Genomic DNA, 24868 nt, shown 5'->3' on the forward strand with positions numbered 1-24868 from the left:
CCTTTTAGGCCTTGCAATTTTATTTACATTGCTATAATGCACACACATTTGCTTTTTAATATAAAAATTATATATCCTCATTTTAAAAAGTTAAGATATAAAAATACACAAAATACATAGAGTGACTTTAAACTTTCCTCTCCAAGGGGAGGCACAGATGCCGACCTCGGGAGAGGTCAGGACTCCCGGCCCAGGCCCGGGTCCCCAGGAACTGGGCTCTTGGGAGCCTTGCGGAACTTGCTCTGAAGGAAAACCCTGGGCACACGCAGGCCTTCTTTTTTATTCACCGTCTCACGAAACACGTACTCATTCACCTCTGCTTCGTAGCCCGTGTCCAGAAAGAGCTGCGCCAGGAAGTCTAGAAGACAGGCAGATGGACGGCGCTTGCAGGCTGGACACCACCACACCACGGAGCGGCGGTGAGGGGGTGGGGGCCCAGAGCCTCGTCCTTAACAGAAGGAGAACCTCAGTGCTGAAAGCTAAAGCAGCTTCTGTTTTGGAAAGCTAACACACTCCTACTTCTCACTGGCTTACACCCAAACAGAAACCCCCAACTAAACAGGAACCAAAAAAAGTTTGAGGAAGACCTGGAGAAGCGCACCTTGCCCTGCAAGGATTCCCCAAGTATGAAAGTCTGAGTGAGAAACATGACTCTAAACTGGCTGGACTCGTACCAAGTGTGCGTGTGTTCAATCTGTCTACATCGAGAGCCTCATCCGTCTTAACACGAAGGAGGAGAAGCTGTGACCAGAGTGGGGAGAAAAATCACCCGATGGTGACACACCCTAAGGAAAAGCCAGTCCAAATAACACATCCCTACAAGTTAAATGAAACAACCAGACCGGCAACGCAGCGGGAACAAAGACTTGTGAAGGCATTGCTCCGAAGAATGTGTTCCGAAGCCCTCTGTAGGCATTACTGCCTCCTCTCAATTACTTACAGTTGGTTTAATCAGATTTCATGAATCTGAAACTTTAAAACAAATTTTTAATTTTCACCTGACATTTTTACTGTTTCGTAGTTTTATTGGTAATCACTCGTTTTTAGCTTTATTTTTAGAATCTAAGAGAATAGTTCATTTCAAGAAATACAAATGTTGTAAAAAAAACCAACCAAACAAAAAAAAACAGAGCTTAAGAAGGCAATTATCATATGGTCCAGATCACAGGCGCCCCCCTGAGGTACTGTGAGTTTGGTCCAGACCACTGCAACAAGGGCAGACACGACAATAAAGCAGTCACGTGGATGTTCTGGTCCTCAGTGTGGGTGAAAGTCGTGCTTATACTATACTGTAGTTTATTAAGTGTGCAATAACACTATGTCTAAACAGACAATGTACATACCTGAATTAAAAAATACTTTATTGCGAACCATCACGAGCCTAAAACAAATCAAAATCTTTTCGCAAAAGTAACATCAAAGATCACTCATCACAGGTAACCATAGCAAATACAATAATAATGAAATAGTTTGAAATATTGTGAGAATTACCAACATGTGACAGAGATATGAAATGAACAAATGCTGTTGGAAAAATGGTGCCAACAGACCTGCTCGGCACAGGGTTGCCACAAACCTCCAACTGGAGAAAAACACAATTATCTGCAAAGTGTAATAAAATGATGTCTGCCTGTATTAAACAGGCTTAAAATTATTGTTCAAAATACCTAAAATAAAATAATGTTCGGTGTTTGGACGGTTTTCCGATCAAAAATGACCCTTTAAAGACCCCTCTATATCAAGTTTGTGTAGTTAAAAAGAGTCAATCATTTTTACAGAAAAAGATTTCTTGCCTTTGTGCCTAACCTCATGGCACTGTACGGCCCTACCTGCTTTACTGAAGAGCCTGGTTTGCCCTCCGCCCCTCAGCATAGCTCCTGGCAGGTGGTCCACATGGCGTGTCCAAGCCTATCCACGAACTCAGCTCAGTCACTAGACGCTGTCACCAGAGGAGGCTTGTGAGCTGACAGCTGGCGCTGGGTAAGTGGCCTGTGTGTGGAGTAGAGCTGCTCCCACCCCACCCGGTGCCACAGTGATAATACAATCAAGTAAACAGGAATAAAGACAGATCCCCTCAGGCTTACCATCAGTGAAGAAATACGATCTGGTTCCATCCTGTCTAACATAGAAGTTTTCTGCAAGTTTGCTGCCGGCTTTAAACCTAAGCATGGCATGATCATAGAGCCCATAGTCGCGAAACAAGACGCTTTTGCCTGGCTTTAATACCTACGAAACACAACGGACTGCACATAACTCTGGGGGCCCAGTCAAACAAGGCCTGCTATAAAATAAAATCTGATTAGTCTAGGGACTAAGATAACATGCATTTGTGACGGTCAGGAAAGGGGCCGGACCAACATACCCGTAATACAAAGGGCAAAGGGCTCCTACTCAAAGGCACGGTAAGACTCAGCACGTCCCCCACTGCGAGGGCGTGACTGTGCACTGAACAAACTGCTGTTTAATCAGGCGTGGGAGGGTCGACTGTGGAAGTCTGGGTTAACATATAAAAGAATCTTCCCTCATATTACTTACCAATTGCTTTTAAGTTCTCGTTCTACTTTTAGAGAAACGAAAACTCTATTGTATGTGTGGTCCACGTAGGAAAGACAAACGGCCCCATACTCAGAGCAAAAGACTTGACTCTGCCCTAAAAGAACAGTTAAGTGGGCACCAACATTTTTAAAGTTATAGTAAACTGTTTACAGTACGAACATGCTATTCTTTTAAAATCATTTCTTGATTTGGTTGATCTTAAAACAATAAACACTGTTACCAACTATATATCAGAGAGCACTATTACAGTGGACAAAAAACCTCATGTGGGATCTCACCTGCCTCTCATGATAACTCCATGAGAGGCATCCCCCTTTAACAGACAAGAAAGCTGAGGCCCAGGAAGGATGATGAGGGGCCTGCCCTGGGTCACGTGACTTAGGAGTGACACTTTACTTCCTGAGTGTGGTGGCAGCCTCCCGGCGGCCCCAGCAGTTTGGGTTCTCCCCCTCCTAATAACAATGACGGCAGGAACAATGGCTGACTTTCATGGAGGGACTGGGGGCTGAACCCAGGACCCGGTGCCTGCTAAGCACACACTCCACCCATGAGCTACGCCCTCCCCACAATGGCTGACTTTGAAAGAGCACTTACCACATTCCAGGCATGGTGCTAAGTACTTAGTACAGATCTCATATAATCTCCTCCAAATCCTAAGATCTAGGCACTATTATCTGAACGTTCTACAGGTAATGAAACGGAGGCTTGGGGAGGTAAAGGAACTCGCCTATGTCGGGAAGCCACATTTTGACTCTAGGGCTCTGCCTCCAGCTGTGAGCTCTTGTCCACGGGACCTCAGCCTCTCACTTTATGGCAGGACTCCAAGAGCCCAGGAAGCTGCAAAACCGTCCCTGCTCTGAGACTGGCCAAGCTCTGAAGGGCAGCGGTGGCCATCAGGCAAATCAGATTCAGGGTGGATGTTTTGTGTAGAACCTCTTTCCATATACTGACACACAGCCCACCTCGTGAGAGTGGGGAGACTCTGAGCCTCAGAAGGGGGGGAGGGGGAAAGATCAGGATGTCTGACTCTCCAGCCCAGGCTCCCCATCACCGACCTTGTAAATGTTCTGTAAGACTAGGTGCATCTTATCAGGGTGAACCGCAGAGAGCACAAATATCAACATGACAACGTCCACGGACTCTGGGGGCACGTGCTCCAGAAGGTCATCTCTAGTTAGATCACACTGGAATACCTTGCATCTGTCTGTGTCGTATAAAGGATTTTGCTAGAGGGGAAAAAACAGAGTAATTTCAATGCAACATCCGTGTTGATACATTGAGGGGAAAAAAGGCATCAAAAAGAGATGCTATTCCCACTTGTGCTGCTACACAGTAACCGACGGTTACTGGGTACAACTGAGCAGTGAACCATGTGCACGATGAAGCGTGTAACATTCAACGGTGCCACAAGGGCAAGACTTCATTTTCACAAATCACTTCCAACTGAGTACACGGTCTATCATAAACTCAAAACCAAGCGTTTTAGAAGCATGTATTTCCAGAGGGATGATAATCCAAAACCTGCCTCTGCTTCCTTATCCCTCCTTTGAATCACCCACTACAATGCTAAATCCCATGAGAAGTCCTTCCAACTCCCTTCACTGAGATGCTCCCACAGTTCTTCTGGGTAGATTTTCCCTTGACGCAGCAAGCTAAATAAACCTAACTCTTTTTTTTTAGTAAAAGTGTGTAAATTTTGGTTGGTGGATTTCAACACATGTATAAGAGCATTATGAAGAAAAACATTAAACTTTTCTTTAATGTAAATGAAGACCTTAATAAATATACATACAAAGTTATGAGATGGGAAGGTTCAATATGGAATCAATTCTACCTATGACTCCACTTCTGTTATATTTTATTTTTTAACTATAGTCAGTTATAACATGTCAGTTTCTGGTGTACAGCATAATATACCTCCACTTCTAAATCCAATGCAACCTCTACTGAATCCCAACAGATTTCTAGGAACTTTGACAAGGTGAATTTTATTCATCTGAAAGTGAAAATCTTTAGGAATAGCCAAGTCAATTTTTAAATGAAGAATGGAGGAGGAGGTACACTACTGAACATCAAGACATATCACAAAATGTAGCACTAAAACAGCATGGTTTGAGGGTGGGGACAGATTGATCACTGAGACAAAACAGTCCCCACACAGACCCATGGGTATAGAGGAATCAGTAGTGTACATGACAGAAGACAGACGACAAAAATGACATTAGATTTTTTATAAAGGTGGATAATAAAGGTGATGTCAGGAATGGAAACTGAATTTCTTATCCATTCACTGTTGAGACAACTAGCTCCACCTGCTGGAGTCAGAGGACAAGTGGCGCCCAGAGGGATGGAAGGACCTCCAGTTCTAGCACAGAGATGCGGAGGGCTGGAAGGATGTGGCCCCCATCCTTACAGAAAGGAAGCTGGACAAACAGCAACGTTTATGTGAACCCACAAAAGAACAGAGGTCAAAGAACAACCAGCTGTCCCCAAATCTGGAGAGGGACAGGGGCCTTCGGGAGATGGAGGAAAGCATTTGCTTATCTGAGGCAGAAACTTCCAGACTGGAGAGAGAAAACTAGAAAGTTGACAAACAGCTGGACACTGAGCGAGGCTGCTGTGAAGTGCCCGGGACTGAAGCCATCAGGATGTTCCCACCCTTCGGAGGTGTTACCGCCGGAACATCACCAGGCTCTCGCAGAGAGAATGGTGCTCTTTCTGATGCTGGACTTTCTCATCTCCTTTAAGGGAGAAAAGGCCTGATCTGCAGGGAAAAAGTCATCAGAGGCCTGCAGCCTTAGGGCACTGGTGGAATACCACTCCCCTGGGAGAGGGAACCACTCTGCTCAGACCTGGGCTCACTCTGTGGAGGGAACGGCCTCAAGGCCAGAGGATGATACAGGTGGATATGGCCCACAGCTGGAGGAGGGACGGGAGAGAGAAGCTCTATTCCAGGAGAAGTAGAAACACTTGTGAGGGCCATACCCCTATGACACAGGCCCACGATGCAGTTCAAAAACTAAGACTCAGATCATGAGAGAATGATCCCTTTACCCACACCCTACCGACTGGCCTCCAGTGATAACAGGTGGTTACTGGGAAAGCTGCAAGAGACAGATCTTCTATGGGGACCTGCACAAAGGGAAGACCCAGAGCCAAGAGGAGAGACAAAAACCAGTCACCAGAGGAGTCTGAAGTCTCTGGTGCCCGTGGCAACAACAAACCTCACAGGTAACTACAGCAACGACAGTCTTCAAATACAGCCCAACTCCTGTCTAGATTATTACAGATCCTTATTACCTCGGTGTCCATGGCCCTATATAACATACCCAGCTTTCAACAAAAAGGCGCAAAGCATAAAAAAGCAGGAAAAACATGGCCTGAAGAGACAAAGCAAGTATGAGAACCAGATTCAAGTAAGACACAGATATTAGAACTAAAGATTTAGACATTTTAAATAACTATGATTAATGTATTTGGACATTTTAAATAGCTATGATTAATGTATTAAAGGCTCCAATGAAAAAAGCAGACAATATGCAAGATCAGATAGGTAATTTCACAGAGAAATTGAAATTACAAAAAAAAAAAAAAATCAACTGGAAATGCTAAAAACCAATAGTAACAGAAACAAAGAATGCTTTTGACAAGCTCATCAACAGGAATGCCTCCTGTCCAAAAAGGAATCAGTGAACTTGACAGGACAACAGAAATTACACAAATTGAAAATACAAAAGGAAAAAAAGTTAAAAACAAAAAAACGAACAAAGACACATCCAAGAGCTGTGGGACAATAGCAAATGGTACAACATACGTGTAATTGGAATCCCAGAAGCAGAGGAGAAAACGAGCTGAAGAAATACTTAAAGAAATAACGGCCAGACTTTTTCCAGATTAATTAAAAACCTTAATATGAAAACAAATATATGTATGTGTATGTACGACTGATATAATGTGCTGTACACTAGAAATTGATGCAACATTGTAACCTACTATATACTTCAATTAAAAGACGTTTTTACGCCACAGGAAAACCTTAATACCAAAATTGTAAAAAAAAAAAATCTACGTGATTACAGAACTCCTAAGCGAGACAGAAAATCTTAGCACCTCAAAAGGAAAAGATTAATACATTCGACATGATCACTTAAATCCTGTCGTAAAACAATACCATAAAACAAGCTGAATAAACTGGAAGAAATGTTTGCAACGAATGTAACAGAATATCCAGAATATATCCTAAAAATAAGAAATAAAATCACAAATGGGCAAAGGTGTGAACAGACAATTCACTCCCAGTGCCATGTGAGTGGGGTTCTTGTCTGTTTACTACTTAATCCCAGTGCTTAGAACTGTGACCAGCACATACTAGGTTCTTGACAAATATATGTGGAATAAAGGAACTCACCAACAGGAAGAAAAACTAATGGCTTATTTACATATTACAAAGTCCCTCACTGGTTGTAAGGAATAAACAATTTAAAATATGGAGGCACTATTATTTGTCCATAAGGTTGGAAGATATAAAGAAAACTGATGGCAAATACTGAGGGCAGAGAGGAAAAAATATCTTTATGCTATTGATGAAATTATAAATTGGTATAATTTTCTGGTTGGAAAGCATGGCATTAAAATTTAAATATGTATGCTTTCTCCAAGGAATTTTACTTCTTCCATTATTCACCACAGAGATGTATAAACATGTGTTTTGAGGTATGTGTATTATGCTGATTAAAGTAACCTTACTTGTAAGAGCAAAAAATTAGAAACAATTTAAATAATTATAAACAAGGCAATTGTTAAAGTATGGTATATCCAGGCTATGGAATACTGTAACAGGTAAATAAAATGCAGTTAAATCTATTATGTCCTAGGATGAAAACCTCAACAAAATATAATGTAGAGTGAAGAAAGCAAGTTATAGTACAATATGCTAGCACTATTTAAAAAGCCTAATGGATGCTAAAACTGTGGAAGGTTGACGGAAAACTAGATACTTGCATGTTGCCAAAGTATCTCCCACACTTGTTAACGGCAAAAAGAAAATACCTGTACAACAGGGGACTTAGGTAGTTACCACCTTCACCCGGTGAGCAAAACTAGCATCACTTACAGTGAGATTCCATTACTGCCTCCCAACAGGATGCAGTGTGAAAGGTCTGATGTCACCTATTAAAGTGTTTTTGACAAATACATTTTCCTGATTTAACTCTAATTTCTAGTTTAGAAGAAACACAGGGGCTAAAGGAACAAGCTAAACAATGATAAAAAGAACCAGTCACACCAAAGTGAAATGTGAGACCTTATTACAGTAGACGGCTTGCTCTCCAAAAACTTCATGTCGGTGGGGAAAAGATTGAGGCGGGGGGGGCAGGCACGTTTTAGGCTCAGGAGATTGAAGGCACATAATGAAGTGTAAGATGTAGTCCTTCATTAAATACAGCTATAAAAGACATCTGAGACTACGGGGGGCCCTCTGAACCTCGACTGGGAGTTACTGATATAGGGACTTACAGTTATTTTTGTCAGATAAGATGAATATATTGTGGTCATGTAGAAAAAGTCCTCATTTTTTTGAAGATGTATGCAGACATATTTAGCAGTGAAGTGTCTCAATGTTTGTTACTTACTTTAAAACAGTTCAGCAAAAAAAAAAAAGTCTATAAAGCAAATGTGGTAAAAATGCTGGCAATCATTGAATGTGGATATAAGTATGTTGTTACAGTATTTCTTCCTACTTTTCTGGATAATGCTGTCTCTGTAAGTATTATATATGCGTGTAAACAGGAAACAACATTCGCACTGATCATAGCTGGTTAGCTTCAGGGAGAGGACTGGAATTGGGCAAATGGGTATAGAAGGCAGATGAAGCAAGTCTAAGAAAACAGAAACATAACACAATACATAGACGGTGCACCAACCTTGACATATTCAACTGCTCGTGGAGAAAAATCACAGGCATAGGCAAAGATATTCCGATCCTCTTCTAAAAGCGGGAATAAACAGTTTCCAACCCCACAGCCAGCTTCAAGCATAATCAATTTTTGATCTTCATACTGAGGAAAGAGACACCAAAGTTACAGTACACTACATCTGCATAATGAAAGAAAAAACAAACCAGAAGGTCCAGAACGTGAGACAAGGTCTCTGCGCCTATGAAGCAGACAATGAACAAGTAAACAGATAACCAGAAGCTAATACTGACACGTCATTTGTTGTCCAACACTGGCAGTCTGGTATGGAGAAGATACAGCATACTGGTTAACAGAACAGGCTCTGTCTGGGGTTAAATCCCTTGCACTCAAATCCAGACTTCTCCCCTCGCCCATGTTCTGTCATTGGACAAATCACTTAAACAGCTTAGTGCCTCCATTCACCAGCGAGTGAGGATAACACTAATGCCAAACTTGACGGTGTTATTATAAGGCTTAAATTACAGAACACAGGAAAAGTTCTAGAAAAGGGGCGTGGCATAGTGTTCATCACCACCCTCATTATTATGAATCGGTCACTGAAATCATCCAGTATGAATTTAATATTTACAACGTTCAGATTAGCTTTAAAGAAACAGAAAATGCCCACTAAAGTTCCCTCTCCTGTGTATTATACAACCCAGGAACTGCTAAAACTAGTTGAGACCAAACAGTGTATTTCTAAGGTACAAAACATTTTGACAGGCTTCATAAATTCTCTCCCTTACACTCCCCCGGGGATGCAATACAACAGCCCTCTTTTATCCACTTAAAAGAAGAACAGCTCAAATGAGGTGTGATATAAGTTTACCTCTCTACATGACCTGAGCTCCTCAAACTCTCTGGTGGTCCAGTGTCTGTCTTTGAAGAAATTAGTGCTATTTCTTTTGTAAAAAAGGTCCCAGTTCCTCTGAGCCTCTTTTTCCAGCTTTTGCTGCTTAAAATCAGACACTAAAACTTGGTCCCGCTTCAGTTTCTCCTCTTCCTCAGAGCTGAGACTCCTTGCCTGCAGCCCTTTCCTTTGCAAAGATGACATCTCCTAAGTTGATGGTGTATATTTAACACTGCTGACGATTCTCCATTCCTGAATCATCCGAGGAACTCAAGGTGATGCTGCAGACACAGGCTGGGTTTTCTCAGATGTGGTCCCTTGGGTGGGATTCAAGCCTCAGGCAGAATCGGGTGCTTCGAGGAAAAAGAATGAGATTCTGGTTGGAGACTCTACGACAGTTTTTAAGATGCTGGGTTAGTGATTCGGGAACAGTGCTCTCACCAAATAGTTCAATTTACTTAACTTTTACTAGATACCTACTCTACACGAAACCCTGCACCGCTGTGGCAAATAGGTCACAAAGCCCAAGACACAGTCCCTGCCTTCAGAGGGCTGACACTCGGCAGCCGGGGCTCTCCCGCACAGAACTCTAATTCAAACCCTAATACGTCAACTATTATAGGAAACCAGTTTAGAAAAAGGGCCCTCCCAAGAAGTAACTGAGAAACCTTGGGGAGTTTTCAGTGCCCGTGAAAGAGGTGACCTAAAAACAACCACAACAGCTGCCCGACCCAGAGGCGAGTGGTCAATTAACAGACCAACGCAGGGTCATCGTTTCCCAAGGATCGGAGACTCAGTGGTTTTCGGGGGGAAATGGAGCCAAGCCCGAGTGGCCTGAGCCTCTGATTCTCACGACGAGGGAGCGTCGCTTCCCAGGGACCGAGGCCCTCGCACCGCCACGGCCGCGCGAACGGGAGGAAGAGCCCCAGTGACGCGCGGCGCAGGGCCCCGGGACTCGAGATGAACCAGGAGGCCGGGCCGCGAGGGCCCGCGGGGAGCCGGCTACACAGGCTCTCGGGCCCGCGCTAACCCAGTCCGCCGCGCGCTGGGCCCCCGTCATCAGTTCCTAGGTTCCCCTGGACGCGAACGGCCGGGCGCACTGAGCCCTCAGCCAGGCCCAGTCTCGGAAGCAGAATTTGGGAGCCACCGCCGCAAATCCCGTCGACTGCACAAACCCACCTGCAGTACCTCCAGCCCCACTTCCCCAGGCGGAGTCCTTTGTCCATGGCACCGCCCCCGCCACTTCCGCCGTGGGCCCGGAAGTCCCTCCCCGACGCCGGAAATCCAGCGGTCCTGCTTCCTCAGAGTCTTCCCCCGCCCCGACGCCGAGGCGAAGACTTGCTTCCGGCCTCTGGTGGGCGCCGGCGCGGCTCCCCGCGCGTCCCGGAGCGGGGTCCCGGGAGCGCAGCCACCCCGGACGCCGGCGCCGGCGGCTCCGGCCGCGGACGCGCCAGGAGAGCGCCGCTACGGGCGCGAGGCCCGTGCGCGGCCATGAACGGGACGGCCAACCCGCTGCTGGACCGCGAGGAGCACTGCCTGCGGCTCGGGGAGAGCTTCGAGAAGCGGCCGCGGGCCTCCTTCCACACCATCCGCTGTGAGTCCACGGCCCCGCTGCCGTCTCCGGCCGACCTCGGCTCCCCCAAGGTCCAGGGGGCCCCGCCAGCGTCAGCTCCCTCCTCCCACCCCATATCCGCCGGGACGTCTCGTCTTTTCCTTTTGTTTTTCTCATCTCACTCCTCCTAGACCTGACCCTTCGTCCCTCCCTACTGTTCCTGTGCCTCGTGGTCCCACATGCTTCTCCCGAAGATCAGCCGCCCCTTTCTCTGTTCATGCCCCGCCATGCCCTCCCGCGCGCCGAACTCCCCTTTTTCTTCCCGCGAGGCTGTGACCCCGTCATCAGACTCCAGTCCTTCTCCCTAGCCGCCCCCTCTACTTCCCCACCGGGGTCTCCACGCTCCAAGGACTCCTCAGTTTTCTCCGGAGTTTCTTCCACTCTCCCTCCTATTCCATTCTCCCCTTCCCTGTTCTCATCACTTTTCTTAACTCGTCCGTTTTGGTTCTGTCCTCCCTCACCCCCGCTTCATCCTCTGCGCAGCCCGGGAATCTGCATCCTCCCTGCGCCTCATCAATCTTCCTCCTCCACCTCTCCGTGCCAACTTTTTGTGTGACTTTGATGTCTCTTGAGGTCACCTCCCCCCGACTCTTCCTGGGGACCAAGTTCCTCGTGGGTGAAGAATAAAATTAGAGTTTGTGAGCCAGGAGGAAGTTGAAACTGGATCTCTGTTTGGAAGCAGAAGAGAGCAGGCATAAGGAATGTGGAAACAGTCCTTATGCTGGACTTCTGGACCCAGCTTCATCATGCTGGACCCCTCTGCATGATGAAGGACTCTGTTAAGGGAGGGCTTCCACTTTGTGCCCCGGGTAAAGACTTGGCCTTTGGAGCATCCCTCTGTGATTCCCAGGCTCCTGGTTTCCCAACCTGGTAGCCTTCGTGCTGGTTAAGACTTGTTTTTGTCTAAGGGGCTCCCAGATGTGACTCAACGCATTGGAAGAGGGCGTGTTAGATAATGAAGGTCTATGTTTGTGTGGTCACTTGGCCAGGCCGTTACTGTGCTTCCTACTGACAGCAGATCAGCCCTTTCAGAGGGAGGACATTGGCAACGTGATATGGGCGTCATTTCCCGAGCGGTTTACTAGGCTAGTGTTTTAGTAGCGTGGAGGGCAGTGTGGGATTTCAGTGAGACCCTTCAGAGAAGCACTTGGCCTGCAGTTTGAGGCAGGTGTGTGTTACAGTGGTGTAAGACAGCTGTTTGTGTTGTGCTTTAGCAGTTTAGAAATGTGGGCAGGATTCATCTTTGGAAATAGAGTTCAGGCACCTGCTCCGAACATCTGCGGGAGTATCTTGGTTAAAGCTGTGGAAGTTGAGTGTGGCATATCCTAACTCTGAGAGTTCCTGTGGGAAATGAAATCAGCTTACAGGATGCCACGGCTTTTTATATTTCACTGTGGATTTTACAATCATGGGATTTTTTAAAATGTGCCCTGTTGCTTTTGATCCTTATAATAACCTTAATAAAACACCTCATTATGAATAATAAGGTGTTAATGTTCATCTGTCACTTGGGGGAAGGGAATATCTTCGCTTAATAAAATGGGGTATAAATTCTAGCTTTTTTTTCCCCCTTCAAAATAACTCAGTGGGGATGGGAGGAAAAGTAGGTGAGGGTATAGATGAAACAAGATTGTCCCGGAGCTGGTAGTTACTGAGGCTGGGTGATAGTACACAGGGCTCATTGTGTTATTCTCTCTGCTTTGGCATGTGAGAAGTTTTCCACAGTGAAGTAGCTTTTTAAAAAAGCCTGAGTAGTTTGTATTTTCTGTCTACCTGAGTTATAAAAAATTTCAGTTCTTTAGTGAGAATGCTCTGGAAGCCTTCATTGTAGGTAATCTGGTGGGTAAATGCTTTTTTCTTATTGCCCTTTAGATGACTTTAAGCCAGCATCTATAGACACTTCCTGTGAAGGAGAGCTACAGGTTGGCAAAGGAGATGAAGTCACAATTACGCTGCCACATATCCCTGTGAGTTTTACTCCATTGTTTTAATGTGGGATCACTGTGAAGCCTTGTATCCTATGTTGTTGTGATTTGATTTTCTCTTGTTTAAAACGTTCTAGATTTCCAAAGTGCCATTATAAGGAAAAAGAATTTTGGGGGGGGGTTGGGGTGGGTGGGATAGAATTCATGCTTCCCAGGTACTTGAGTAAAAATAATTCTTTGCCATTTTCCCCCAATCAACTGTAGAGAGGAAAGTCTTGGGCGCCCTGCGGATACAAAGGCTGTAACAGCTTAAGAGCGTGGGAAGGCAGGGGCGACATGGTTCATGTATCTGGCAAGGGGTGATGTGCAGGCTGGTAGTTTCAGGCGGAACCAGAGGTTCAGAGTATTTAGCTCAAGTAAGGATGAGGAATCCTTGTAGAGAGACTGTTTTGAAGCCTTGCCCGAGGCAGCAGTCTGATCACAAAACCCAAAGGAACAGACAAGATACTCTTAATGAACAGGTGTCATCGCATGCCCTGGCCCTGTCCTGGAACATTGGAAGTTCTTGGTAACCAGGGATAGAATGAAAAGGTCTGGACAGGGAGCCCTGGGAAGCTTGGTGCTGAGGAAGAATTACTGTCTGCCGGTTCCACCTGCCACCTCATTACTTGTTGCCTTTGACAAGTTACATCATCTCCCTTTGGACCTTAGTTTCGCAGATGTGAAAGGAAGGGATTAGATAAATGGTCCCTATGGTCCCTTACAAGTCTAAATTTTTACTGTATGAATAAAAAGTCAAGGAGCCAAGCAGTTTTGATTCCATACGGGGGATTAAATGCTATATTTGTCTAATATTAATTGAGCACCTCCTGGTGGGCTGGCTCATTACTAGGCACTGAGAATACAGTCTTGAACAAAACAGCACATTTCTTGCCTTTATGGAGTTTAAATATAAGAAAACATAGCATTTATTTTTAGGAAATCCTGGAAGGCTTCCCTGAGGAAGTGACTTCTGAGCAGATTTGAAGGTTGGATAATTGAAAGGGAGGGAGGGGTTGGCATGTTGCAAGCAGAAGCCTTGTTAAATCCCTGCACGAAGGGGCTCGAGGGTCTGACAGGAGGCCAGCAGAGTCCTGGGGTGCGGTTGAAGGGCCAGGTCGTGAGGGAAGGCCTTGGGCAGATGAATGGTGTGATGTGCTTACTTAAAACTAATCAGAATTAGGGGCTGCCATGGGGAGTGCTCTGTGGTGACTTGTCTGAAGGGACATCGCTGGGCTCCCCACTTACAAGGGGATACAGAGATCACTCAGCGGCTCTGCTTCTCACGGTGACAAGTCATGGTTCGTTGACTTTTCTTAGTTCACACTTCACCATTATTTGTACCGTTTGCCCCATCGCCGGAAGAACGTACAGTAATTTTAAAGTCGTGTATCACCTTTCTTGATTACTTAGAGCCAGTCGCACAGTCACGGGTTCTTGCTGTATTATTTCCTCTTTATTTTCGCTTGGGAAACCAGAAAGAGTTCAACTGCAGATCAGTTCATTCCGGTCCTTTTTGAGTAGCTCTGATAAAAGATCTGATGAGGTCGAGTCCCCGGTAGACTCAGTGTCAATGTTCACGACTGCGGTGTTCAGTCTGACGGTCTCAGTTATCCTTCTGTGGCATGCAGGGGTCCACGCCACCCATGACTGTGTTCAAGGGGAACAAGAGGCCATACCAGAAGGACTGTGTGCTCATCATTAACCACGACACCGGGGAGTATGTGCTGGAGAAACTCAGCAGCAGCATCCAGGTCAAGAAGACGAGGTACGGGAGTAGCAGGTGTAGGCACGTGGGGTGTGTCTGTGGCTTGGAGTCTTGTGCCAGCGATGGCGTAAGGATGCAAGCATCTGGGTCCTGCCTGTCCTGTCCAGTCCCAACGGCTCCACCCGTGTCTTCTCAGACAAGTCAACAAAACATCTCTTCCTCAAAGGCAACAAAAAGAAATGATGCTTTTAAGACCTGAAACATGGAAGCCATCGAGGAAAGGGGGATACTTCGCAATTAAATCAGTTTTATTGATCTCATGATTGTTGATATAGTAGCACCTCAGGGATAAAATTTAAATGTACAGATTTGTAATTATGAAAGAATAATTGAATAATATATATAGTTTATTAGAGTGCAAACATTTTTTACCAGATTATGTTCAAGGTCATTATAATACCAAAATGAAGCTTTGTCTATTTTTTTTGAATAGTGAGCTCTCTTTAATATTGAATTCAACAGGCGTTACACGTCTAACGTGAAGCCAATTAAATTTTATCTTACAATCAAAATTCATTCTATAAATGGAAGTAACCCAGTGGTTCTGTTGTTATATGGTGATACAGCAGTTACTGTAATAGAGTAATTAAGTTTTAAAGAGAGTGTTAGATCCTGAGGTTCTTCTGTTCATGCGTCCTCTAGCCTCTTTTCTTTACTTGTTCCCCGAAAGTAAAAGCAGCTACCATTCATCGAGGGGTGACCACACGCCAGGCTCTGTGCTAGATGTTTTACGTGCATTGTCTAATCTTTACAAATGACTTTGGGAAAGGCGGTGTTGTTACCCTTTAAAGTGCGCACACACACACACACACACACACACAGATGAAGTCTGAGGGTTGGTGAGACTGGGGCTGGTCCGGGGCCGCATTCCGCAGAGCCCCCTCCTCTCCTGCCACAGTGCCTTTGTGCTGATCACCTCCGTGAACCAGGTGCCGCTGTTAGGCCTCCAACAGCTGACGATTGTAGGTGCTTCTCTTACTCCAGTGTCATCCTGGAACTCGCAGTTCTTTTTATCACTTAGGTGTTTGATAAAGGACAGACTTGCAGGACCTCCGTGGTCAGAATCTGCACTTTAACGAGATCCCCAGGTGACGTGTGCGTACACCAAATTTTGAAGAGTGCTGAGCCAGTCCATTTACAGAAGAAATTGTTAACGAATAGGATTTTCTTGGTTTGGGGTGGAATGCTCTACTTGTCTGCCCGCAAGAGCTGGCACATGGCAAAATCAGCAAGCAGTAAAGAAATAATGGAGAAAATTGCATAGGGACCAGTATTTCAAGAGCTAGTTTTATTTATTAACTCGTGCACTTGTGATTATAACTTTGCAGTGTGCACAGGTCAGGTGGTTCTATTTTCTGGTAGTAAGATGGGTCCTCATGATCACATTATATCCTTCCCGTGTATCTTGTCTGCCACTTGTGATAAAACGTCAGCCCCCTGCAGGCAGCGAGTCTGTTTCACTCCTCTTTGCAGTAGAATCAGTTCATGTGATACAATCACACGCATCCGTATTTGAGGCTGTGTCAAGAGCCCAGGTTCTGCGGAGACTCCCAGGTGCTTGGTCCCCTGGGCGAACTTGAGAACCACGATTTCTGCCCCACCAGTGTGATGTCTGCGTCTCGTTTCAGAGCTGAGGGGAGCAGTAAAATCCAGGCTCGGATGGAGCAGCAGCCCCCTCGGCCCCCACCGCCATCACAGCCGCCACCACCTCCACCGCCCGTGCCGTTCAGAGCTCCAACCAAGCCTCCAACTGGACCCAAAACATCTCCCCTGAAGGACAACCCCTCACCGGAACCTCAGCTGGACGACATCAAAAGAGGTAGAGGGTGTTTTCTGGAGCTGTGACAGCAACTTGGAGGACAGCGTTGTCTTTGTGGAGGGGACAAGGCCGCTGTCTGGGGTGGCCCTGGTGTTCTCTGCCATCATAACAGCTTCCGCAGGGCTCCCGTGCATATGTGATGGGCTCGGGGCGCCTACCACTTACCTGACTTGACGGGGCCGTCGGGAATAGTGGCTGGCGCTGTGCTGTCTTTGCAGCTTTCTGCTGAGAAGCCCGCATTTTCAGCAAGCCTCTCTGCCATCTCAGGGTCATGCGATGCACCTGATGGATTTGGAAGAAGAAAATTCCAAGATGTTGGGGTGAAAACCAAGTGTGCCAATGTTAGTATAGTGTGTAGGTCAGAGGGACATGTCAGCTGCTTGTACTAACACACGGTGTGTAAACATGGACGCACCACGAGGGCCAGTGGCCGTGGACTCTGGCCTAGGGAGACCTGGAGGTCGGGTCAGACTGTCTCCAGTGTAAACCTGAGATAGAGCAGCTGACCTTGGCTCTCTCCCCTCTACAGTGGGCGGTGTTGTTGTCCACACTCTTAAGAAGTTATGAAGGTAACTGTGGTGTTTCCTATTTGTGAAGTTTGATGAAACAAAGTTAAATCCATCACAGTAGTAAACAGGGAGAGATCAAAAGTTGCCGTTGGGAAGCTTGCCTCTTCCACCTTGTGGAAATGCTGTCTTTCAGCAAACAAGATCACTCTGCGTGGTGCATAGTTGTTAAGCCTCTTGATTTTTTTTCCCTCACGGATGTTAAAATGCTTTGTGAGAGTTTTCACTTTGGTCGGACAGGAATTGGACCACGCGGGATTAGTTGTTGCCAGGTACGCTTTGAGGAACCAGAGTCGTATAAGGCCACATGGTGTTTGGACAGGAAAGTCTGCCATCTCTCAATTCTGTCCTATGCCATGTCCTTCATGAACTCACAGACAGTGAGATGGTTCCATAAAACGTGTTCCTTCCCTGCTCTGTGATTATCAGAAGTGCAGTGCCTGGAGGCGTGGCTGTCAGTCTAGTGTGTGAAGGGGGTGGAGGAGCCATGTGGTCCCACAGTCTCTCCTGGGCCCCCACGGCTCCTCCTGCAGCTGGAAAGGACCCCAAGGGCTGTCTGCTCTGGCCCTTCCTCTCCCTGGAGCTCCTTGAAGATTCACTGGCTAGAGTGGGTTGGAGCAGGCCCTTGGGCCTTCCAGATCCGGGTCACATCATCCTCAGAACAGTGCTCCTCTCTGCTCTTTTCTGGGGTTTAATCCCATAATTCACTATTTTCTTTTTTTAGGAGATGAAAGCTGAAAGAGACTTAATTCATTTCTTAGAAAAGTCATTGTCCTAAACAGTTTGCTTTTTGGTGGTTTTGGGCGAATCGAACGTCTCCCTCGTCTGTGCGGAGACAGGTTAGGCGTTTCTGTTGGTGAGAGCTGGTTCGGGTCACGTCGTCTTGGCTCTGCCGGGCTCCTGTCCCGCGGGCTGGGTGCCAACGTGTCCTGTCGTCCCCGCAGAGCTGCGGGCCGAGGTGGACATCATCGAGCAGATGAGCAGCAGCAGCGGGAGCAGCTCCTCCGACTCTGAGAGCTCGTCGGGCAGCGACGACGAGAGCTCCAGCAGCGGTGGCGAGGACAACAGCCCTGCGTCCCCCCTGCTGCCGCCGCCCCACCAGCCGCCCTTCGGCAGCCGGCCGGCCGTGGCCAACGGGACCAGCCGGCCTCAGGGAAGCACGCAGCTCATGAGCACCCTCCGTGAGTGCGCTGTCCCTCACCTTGTTGGCAGGTGGGGGGACTCGGGCCGGGCTGAAGGCAGCTAAGGCACAAGGAGGGGTCCTGACAGACGGTCTGGAGCAGAAAGGAGCAGTCACCAGACAGTAAAGGAGGGACACGCAAAACTGAACACCCGTGCTCACTCCCTGCTTTTCCCCATTGGCACAAATTAGGCCCTGTGGATTCTGGAAAGTGCCAAAACGTGACCAGCCGGGCTCTTTGTTTTTGCATATACCCAGCTTGAGGGGCGCTGCCTGCCCCCCTCTGTCGCCCATCTCCAGGTCTCTTTACACACGAGAGCCCTGTGTCAGACCGCAGGGCCCACGGCCCACAGAGTTGGGAGCCTGTGCCGTGCGGATGTATTTGAAGGCCTGCTAGGCTTCGGTGGGAGGAGAGGAAGGGACACTGTGGTGTCCCGTGGCTTTCGGTGCAGTTGGCAGTGCAGCAGGGCGGAGGGGAGGCGGGGAGGTGCGGGCTCTGCGCTGTTCTCCCTCCAGGCCCTGTGATGTTCTCTCACTGGGTGTGGCTTCTGTGGGAAGGTCGGGGGCAGTGGCGGGCAAGTTGGCCTGGTTGACCTGCCTCCTGTGGAGCAAAGATAGTTCTCAGCGTCGACACCGTGGACGTGTGAATGTGCTAGTGGGGGCCTGGCCCATGCACCATGGGATGGTGAAGAGCGTCCCTGGCGTCTCCCCCGGATGCTGGCGCACTCCCTGCTGCTCCCCCAGCTGTGTCAGCCCTCAGTGTCTCAGGACACGGCCACATGTCCCCGGGGGCAAAACCCCTGCCGGTGGAGGACCACCGTGCTGGGCCCTGCTCTGCTACCTGAGTGAGTTCGGCACTGTCATGATGTCAGTTGGGGTGGTGTCTGCCCACCACTCGGGCCAGGTTCTGGCTGTCAGGGTGTGTGGGATGCTCTTCTCGGTTGGCCCGGTGGGTAAGTTTCACACTGGGAGCTTGGTATCCCTGATGGGAAACTACCAGACTGTGTGTAGTTTTTATCTATCAGTATTTGCCATATTGGAAATTAAAACTGAGAAATACTTAAAACATTCAGTGATTCATTTAAAAGGACAATAGTGAACTATCATATGTTAACAAAAATAATATTTTTATGAAAAGTAAAATTTTCAAATCAAAAAGGTGTTTAGTGAGAGAGGTAACATTGCTTTAAAATTTTGCAAGTCTCGGAGAGGAGGGTATAGCTCAAGTGGTAGAGCACATGCTTAGCATGCACGAGGCCCTGGGTTCAATCCCCAATGCCTCCATCACAAAACTAAACAAATAAACCTAATTACCTCCCCCCAGCAAAAAAAAAAAAAAATCCTAAAATTTTGCAAATCTCTTCAACATCTGCCTTGGTAGAAAGCTGTATTCTTACATATGCTTCTGCGTTCAGTCTGTTGCCATAGATTATTTAGGTTGAAGTGTATGAAGAAAATCTGGCCTCACACAGATAGATATGTAGTCAGAAAAAGGAGGGCCGCAGATTGAATCCTTCTGGAAGGATCTCAGGGACCCCAGGGTCCTCAGAACAAACTGAGAAGAGGTGGCCCGGAGATCAGTCACCCAGAAATACCAAGGTTCACTTTTGTTCTTTTCCAAGTGGTATCAACTGGGGTCCTGAGATTAATATTTCAATCTAATCTAAGCTAATCTATCTGATATGATAACATTAGATTGAAATACTCACATTCTTTACCCCTAAACCCGAAATTCTGCACACTGAACAGAAGTTGGAGACTTCACAGAGCTCGTTAGTTGAGACCTGAGGTGGGCAGTGAGGAGAGCGCGCTCTACGGGAGCCCAGCTCGGTGTCGTTTTAGTTGTAAAGCAGCGTATGTGAACAGTTCTAGACACTGAGTGAATTATTCATAAATTTTTTTTGCTATTTATTTACGCATACAAAAACTGGCCAGCCTCTCTTCCTCCCCTGTTCTGTCCCAGTGAGCGGTGTTGCTGTGCTTTGCGACACCAGAATTAGCAGTTCTTTAAAAATGGCGACTGCACCCGTTTTGTCACTGAGCCACCTCGGTTTTCCTTGCTCACTAAGTTGAAGTGGCCTGCTTTTCCATCCAGCAAAGAATGGCAGGGAAGCCGTTTTCAAGTTGTGTGCTCTGGTTTGACTCTGTTTTCTCTTCACAGGAAACGACTTGCAGCTGAGTGAGTCTGGCAGTGACAGTGAAGACTAGAGCCGGGTCTTTCCGAGCCAGCTGTCCAGGGCACCTGCCGCTGTGAGCACGGGCGCTTCGGCGCGAGCCCGCTGCCAAGGGGAGGATGCGGTGGGTCGGGGACTGTGGGAGGAGGGAGGCTCTCGGGCCTCGGATATCCATGTCTTTAACTTAGTGGTGATGGGTGATTTTCTCGTGTAATTTTTGAACAATTTCACGTTTCAGAGTTTCAGTAGATCTGTAGAAGAACTAACAGAATCTTTTCTTATTTGGTTAACACCGTTAATGAAGAACAGACAGGCGTGCCCTGGTCTAGGTGCTCAAAGGCGTCTCTTCACCTGGCCAGTGATTTCAGTTTTAACCCTCAGCAGCCGCCAGCTTGGCCAGATGTTTTGCACCAGTGAAAGAAAAGGCAGTCTCAGGGCGGGAGAGGGGGCCCTCCCCCTGCAGCACAGAAGTGTGTCTAAGCCACTTTAACTTTTGCCCTGAAGTGGTAAGGAAGCCGTCTGACCACCCCCGAGCCAGCCTGGGGTCCCTGCAGCACTGTCGGTCAGCCCCTTGTCTGCAAGCAAGGGGAAGCATACGGCTGGTTCACGGCCAGTCTGGCCCCCATCTGGGCCTTGCCCACTGCTCCCTGCCCTGAGTCTCACTTGCTAGAACAGAGAGTCTTATACTTGGGAATCAGAGTTGTGTGCTGGAACTTGCATTGGCTTCCAGAAGGCAGAATTGTTGGCTACTTATAGCTCCATTTGAGATCCAAACAGCCCCTAAATACACAAGGCGGGGGGAGCAGATTAAAGCAGTGGCCGCCATACTGAGGCCTGGCGTTCCACACGGACCATACTGGTGTCCTTCCAAGGGGTGGTGGTGGGAGGGGAAGGAACCTTTCTGAGCACAGGACCCAGCGGCCGGTTTCCACACCAGGGTTTGGATAGGCGTTGTTAGTGGGGAACAAGCAGCAGTGTGTGGTGAGGTGTTTCTGTTCGTGCTTCTGAAGCACTGTGTGTGCCTGGCTCCCAGACCGCGCCTGGCAAAAAGTCACAGGTTGCCTCTGGAGTTGCAGTTTCCAGGCGAATCCGCTGCTGCAGGAAACCGGCCACTAGTCACATTCTGTGTTCAGTGGACGTGTGCTAAACCGGCCCGCCGTTCCCGGGGAGTAGCCCGTTCCGGCATTTGAGTGAACATGTTCTGAGAAACTCCGTCTTCTTTGGCTCAGTGGGCATCGGGAACATTAAGAGCAATTCTCCTCCCTGGGGATGGCCTTTCCCTTCCCAGCCCCAGAGGGGAGCGGTCTGGACCCAGAAAGGCAGAGGGACAGGCTGGTGCCCCGAGGTGGGGTCTGAGCCCGGACAAGGCTTCAGCGGGCTTCATGGTGGGGAGAGCTGACTTAGAGTGAACAGATACTTGGTTTTTAATTCCTCAGTAGCGGCAGCTCAGGGAAGGTCAGGTCCTGGTTGGGAGACTTGTTGCCGGACATGGGGGTGGTTTCCCTGCCCTCTGCGTGCTCAGGCTGGGGCAGGTTCCAGGAACTTGAACTAAAAATAGTCTACCTAAGCCTCCCTCTTTTAGTTTTGCCCGAAGTCCTGATTTATATGGACAGACTGTGGTTTGGGGCACGTCGGGTCAAGGTGTTTATTTCATAGGAAGTGCTCATAGGTGGCCGTGGGCTGGGTGAGCCGGGTGCGCTGAGCTGGGACCGTCCCCCCGTCACCCCTGGCGCAGCCCTGCTGGTGTATCATCTGTGATCACAGCTCCAGGCTTGTTCTCTGCTCAGGCCTTCAGGGTTCCCTCTCCTCCCTCTCCAGCTTTACCTGACAGAGTGAGGAATCTTTTCTCTTTGGAAACCCAGAATTTGGCCCCACAGACTGCTTCTCACGAGAGCCCTCCCGCCAGCTGAGCTGGACTTGCTCTCTCTGGGTCTGTGCCTTCTCAGCCCCACACCGCCACCCCGGCCCCTCTCCCAGGGCTCTGTGGCTGCCCCGTTCCTGGGCTCTTCCTCTGGGTTTCAGCCAACTGGAGTGCCATCTGCACACACAGCCCTTCCTCTCACTTGGGCTCTGGTTGGCAGGAACGCCTTCTAAGCAGGAGCCGCCATTCTCCCCTCCTTCCCTGGAGTGTACACGGGACACTCGGTGCTCACAGCCTGCAGGGAGGGGCAGGGGAGCAGCCTGCGGAGCTCAGGGGCACGCGGAGGGCCAACATTCCCAGCACTTGGAGACAGCCGAAAACTACCCGTGCTGATTTCCACGGGTTTGAAGTCTCAAGCTAAATAGTTTAAATTGCCTTTTCTTTGTTCTGTGTGACATCTGCCATGTCGTGGGCCACTCAGCAACTCCCAAGTATCTCAGGAGCCATGGCAACCTGCCGCAGTCAAGACGCAGTCTGGGGAAACTTAAACAGACTAGAGCTTTGTCCGGGTGCCAGTCATCAACCATTTACCATTTTATTTCTTCAGCAGAATCATTTTTCCTATGTGTGATATTAATAGGGATGTGCTTCAGTGGCGGGAAAACTTGAAAATTCCAAAATCCTTACTTCTCTATCTGAAAGGCTGGTTAAGTGGGGGGATTTGTTATATAATTTGGAAAGGGTAAGCGTCTGTTCTGTGGATATCTGTCAGGTACGGCCAAGTTGAATGTTTCCATTTGGCGAGGAAGGTGGGATTCCCGAAACTCAGGCCTTAGCCTGAGTAGGTGGACAAGACCAAGTGAAGTGTCATGGAATGTGTCTTGTTCCAGCTCTTACCACTTCCATCTTGGGTTCATGTCTCATTCGTTAATCGTTATTAATATCTTGTTCCTGAAAGTTTATTTTGCTTAATTATGAAGTAGATGTGCATGTTTTTATTTATGTAAAGTATTTGCTGTGTAGTTTTTTTGGTTTCAAAGATCACTATACTTAAGTAAACAGTGAAGGTCAGCCCTGCACTTCATGTCTTGTGGGTTTTATTTTCTTACTAGAAACCTATCCATGCTGGCTGCACTCACGTGTCTGGCCCTGCGGTGCGATGGCTGGACACAGGCTCGTGGGGCCACACGTGGCCTCCCTGTCTTCTCACAAGGTGGCTGCCTTCCCTAGAACGAGTGTCTTGAGGAGCCATGCGGCCTCTTAGGACCCAGCCCTGGAGGGTGCGGCATCACCTCCCAGTGTTCTAATGGTCAGAGTGATCAAAAGCTCACCTAGATTCAAGGGGAAGGGATGTAGACCCCACCTCTGAATGAAAGTGTATGAAAAGCCACCCACACCTGTCCCCACCTCTGCCCTGTGTCTCCGGCCTCATCGCTTTTGGTCGAGCCCTCTCCCCAGAGTGGGCTCTTTGGTCCCTGGTCTGCAGCACCTGCATCCCTGGGACCCTGCAAGAAACCCAGATTTTCAGGCCTCACCCCAGACCTGCTGAGTCAGAGTAACAAGCTCTCCAGGTCGTTCTGATGAACCCAACAGCTTGGGAGCCACTCCCTCCCCTGGGACACAGCTCCCCAGGTGAGCCCCACGACCACCACGACTGCTGTCACCTTCCCATCCCAGGGCACCCAGGGGAGTGGGGCTGGCCATGGGGTGGAACAGCACAGAACATTCATCGCTGCCCTTGAGGAAGTCCCGGGGGATAACCTCATTGTGATGTGGGCACCTCCTTTCTCTGAAGGGAGCAGTGGGATGGGGGTGGGGGACAAGGGAAATGGCCAGTTTCTTTCCTTGGTAAGGTTGTTTCCTGGAGACTAGTCTGACTCTAAAATCAGTCAGCTGCCTGGGGCTGAACGGAACTCAGGTGGCCCCTCCCCACCAGAGAGAAAGCCCTCGGGCGAAGGCAGTGTGAGCTCCCATCCTCTTCCTCGAGGTGGGGCTTGGGTGAGGTGGGGAGTCCTTCACCCACTCCTCTCATAGGAGCCACACCCCCCCAGAATGGTTACCATGAAGATGGGGGAGACAGCCCCACACCTGTAGACCCTCTGCACCCACGGTGGTAACTGGGCTGCTCCAGGGCAACAGTCTCCTTGGTGAACTGCCAGGGTCCTCCAGCTGAGAGCTCACTGTGACCACACAAATGGAAGACAGGTGCTTCGTTGAAAATTTAACTGGTTCCCTCCACTCCGGGGGGGGGGGGGGCGACAACCCAGTAAAACAGTAAAACTGGAGTGTAGGCTGGCCCATTTATATAATGAGATTTAGAGATTCTTAAGCAGTTTGACCCACACATGCCCTCCACGCACATCTAGTGATGGGTAACCGGCGTGTCTGTCCCAGGAAACCCCAGCCTGCGTGTCCAAGCTCCATCTCCGGCCCTTGCAAACCACTTGTCCTGGCCACCCCTCATGCTTACAGCTATGTGTGAGTCATGCAGGAGGAAAGACGGGGGAGAGGGCTGTGTAGGCCCAGGAAGCAGGACCCCTAGGGTGGGGAATTAGGGCTTCCCA

The 24868-nt window shown here is 48.3% G+C and overlaps 2 protein-coding genes across 4 annotated transcripts; one reads left to right on the forward strand and one right to left on the reverse strand.

Moving 5' to 3' along the window:
• On the reverse strand, positions 1 to 10611 carry METTL6 (methyltransferase 6, tRNA N3-cytidine). Of its 3 annotated transcripts, none has more exons than XM_010988981.3 (6): positions 10540 to 10611; positions 9340 to 9713; positions 8478 to 8612; positions 3612 to 3782; positions 2085 to 2226; positions 1 to 358 (listed from the first exon to the last, which is right to left on the reverse strand). In XM_010988981.3, the coding sequence occupies exons 2-6, from the start codon at positions 9562 to 9564 to the stop codon at positions 177 to 179; spliced, it is 855 nt and encodes a 284-aa protein (XP_010987283.1). In that variant the 5' UTR covers positions 9565 to 9713; positions 10540 to 10611; the 3' UTR covers positions 1 to 176. The 3 variants fall into 3 exon arrangements, with proteins under 3 accessions (XP_010987283.1, XP_010987284.1, XP_064346930.1); XM_010988982.3 differs by having other exon boundaries at positions 9340 to 9749; positions 10540 to 10591; XM_064490860.1 differs by lacking the exon at positions 1 to 358 and adding an exon at positions 1345 to 1989.
• On the forward strand, positions 10546 to 23383 carry EAF1 (ELL associated factor 1). Its single transcript, XM_010988984.3, has 6 exons — positions 10546 to 10954; positions 12845 to 12939; positions 14568 to 14704; positions 16333 to 16523; positions 18034 to 18270; positions 20431 to 23383. The coding sequence occupies exons 1-6, from the start codon at positions 10585 to 10587 to the stop codon at positions 20475 to 20477; spliced, it is 1077 nt and encodes a 358-aa protein (XP_010987286.3). The 5' UTR covers positions 10546 to 10584; the 3' UTR covers positions 20478 to 23383.
• Positions 23384 to 24868: the final 1485 nt, after the last annotated feature.

This window comes from Camelus dromedarius, chromosome 2, assembly GCF_036321535.1.
Source record: "Camelus dromedarius isolate mCamDro1 chromosome 2, mCamDro1.pat, whole genome shotgun sequence".
NCBI lineage: Eukaryota > Metazoa > Chordata > Mammalia > Artiodactyla > Camelidae > Camelus > Camelus dromedarius.

Excerpts from the sequence above, each read along its gene's own strand:
- METTL6 (XM_010988981.3), bottom strand. The coding sequence starts at position 9,564 with ATGTCATCTTTGCAAAGGAAAGGGCTGCAGGCAAGGAGTCTCAGCTCT. Across the intron at positions 8,613-9,339 it reads AGCTCAGGTCATGTAGAGAG|TATGAAGATCAAAAATTGAT; the intron begins GTAAACTTATAT and ends CTCTTTCCTCAG. Across the intron at positions 359-2,084 it reads ATCGTATTTCTTCACTGATG|ACTTCCTGGCGCAGCTCTTT; the intron begins GTAAGCCTGAGG and ends CCTGTCTTCTAG.
- EAF1 (XM_010988984.3), top strand. The coding sequence starts at position 10,585 with ATGGCACCGCCCCCGCCACTTCCGCCGTGGGCCCGGAAGTCCCTCCCC. Across the intron at positions 12,940-14,567 it reads TTACGCTGCCACATATCCCT|GGGTCCACGCCACCCATGAC; the intron begins GTGAGTTTTACT and ends TGTGGCATGCAG. Across the intron at positions 16,524-18,033 it reads GCTGGACGACATCAAAAGAG|AGCTGCGGGCCGAGGTGGAC; the intron begins GTAGAGGGTGTT and ends TCGTCCCCGCAG.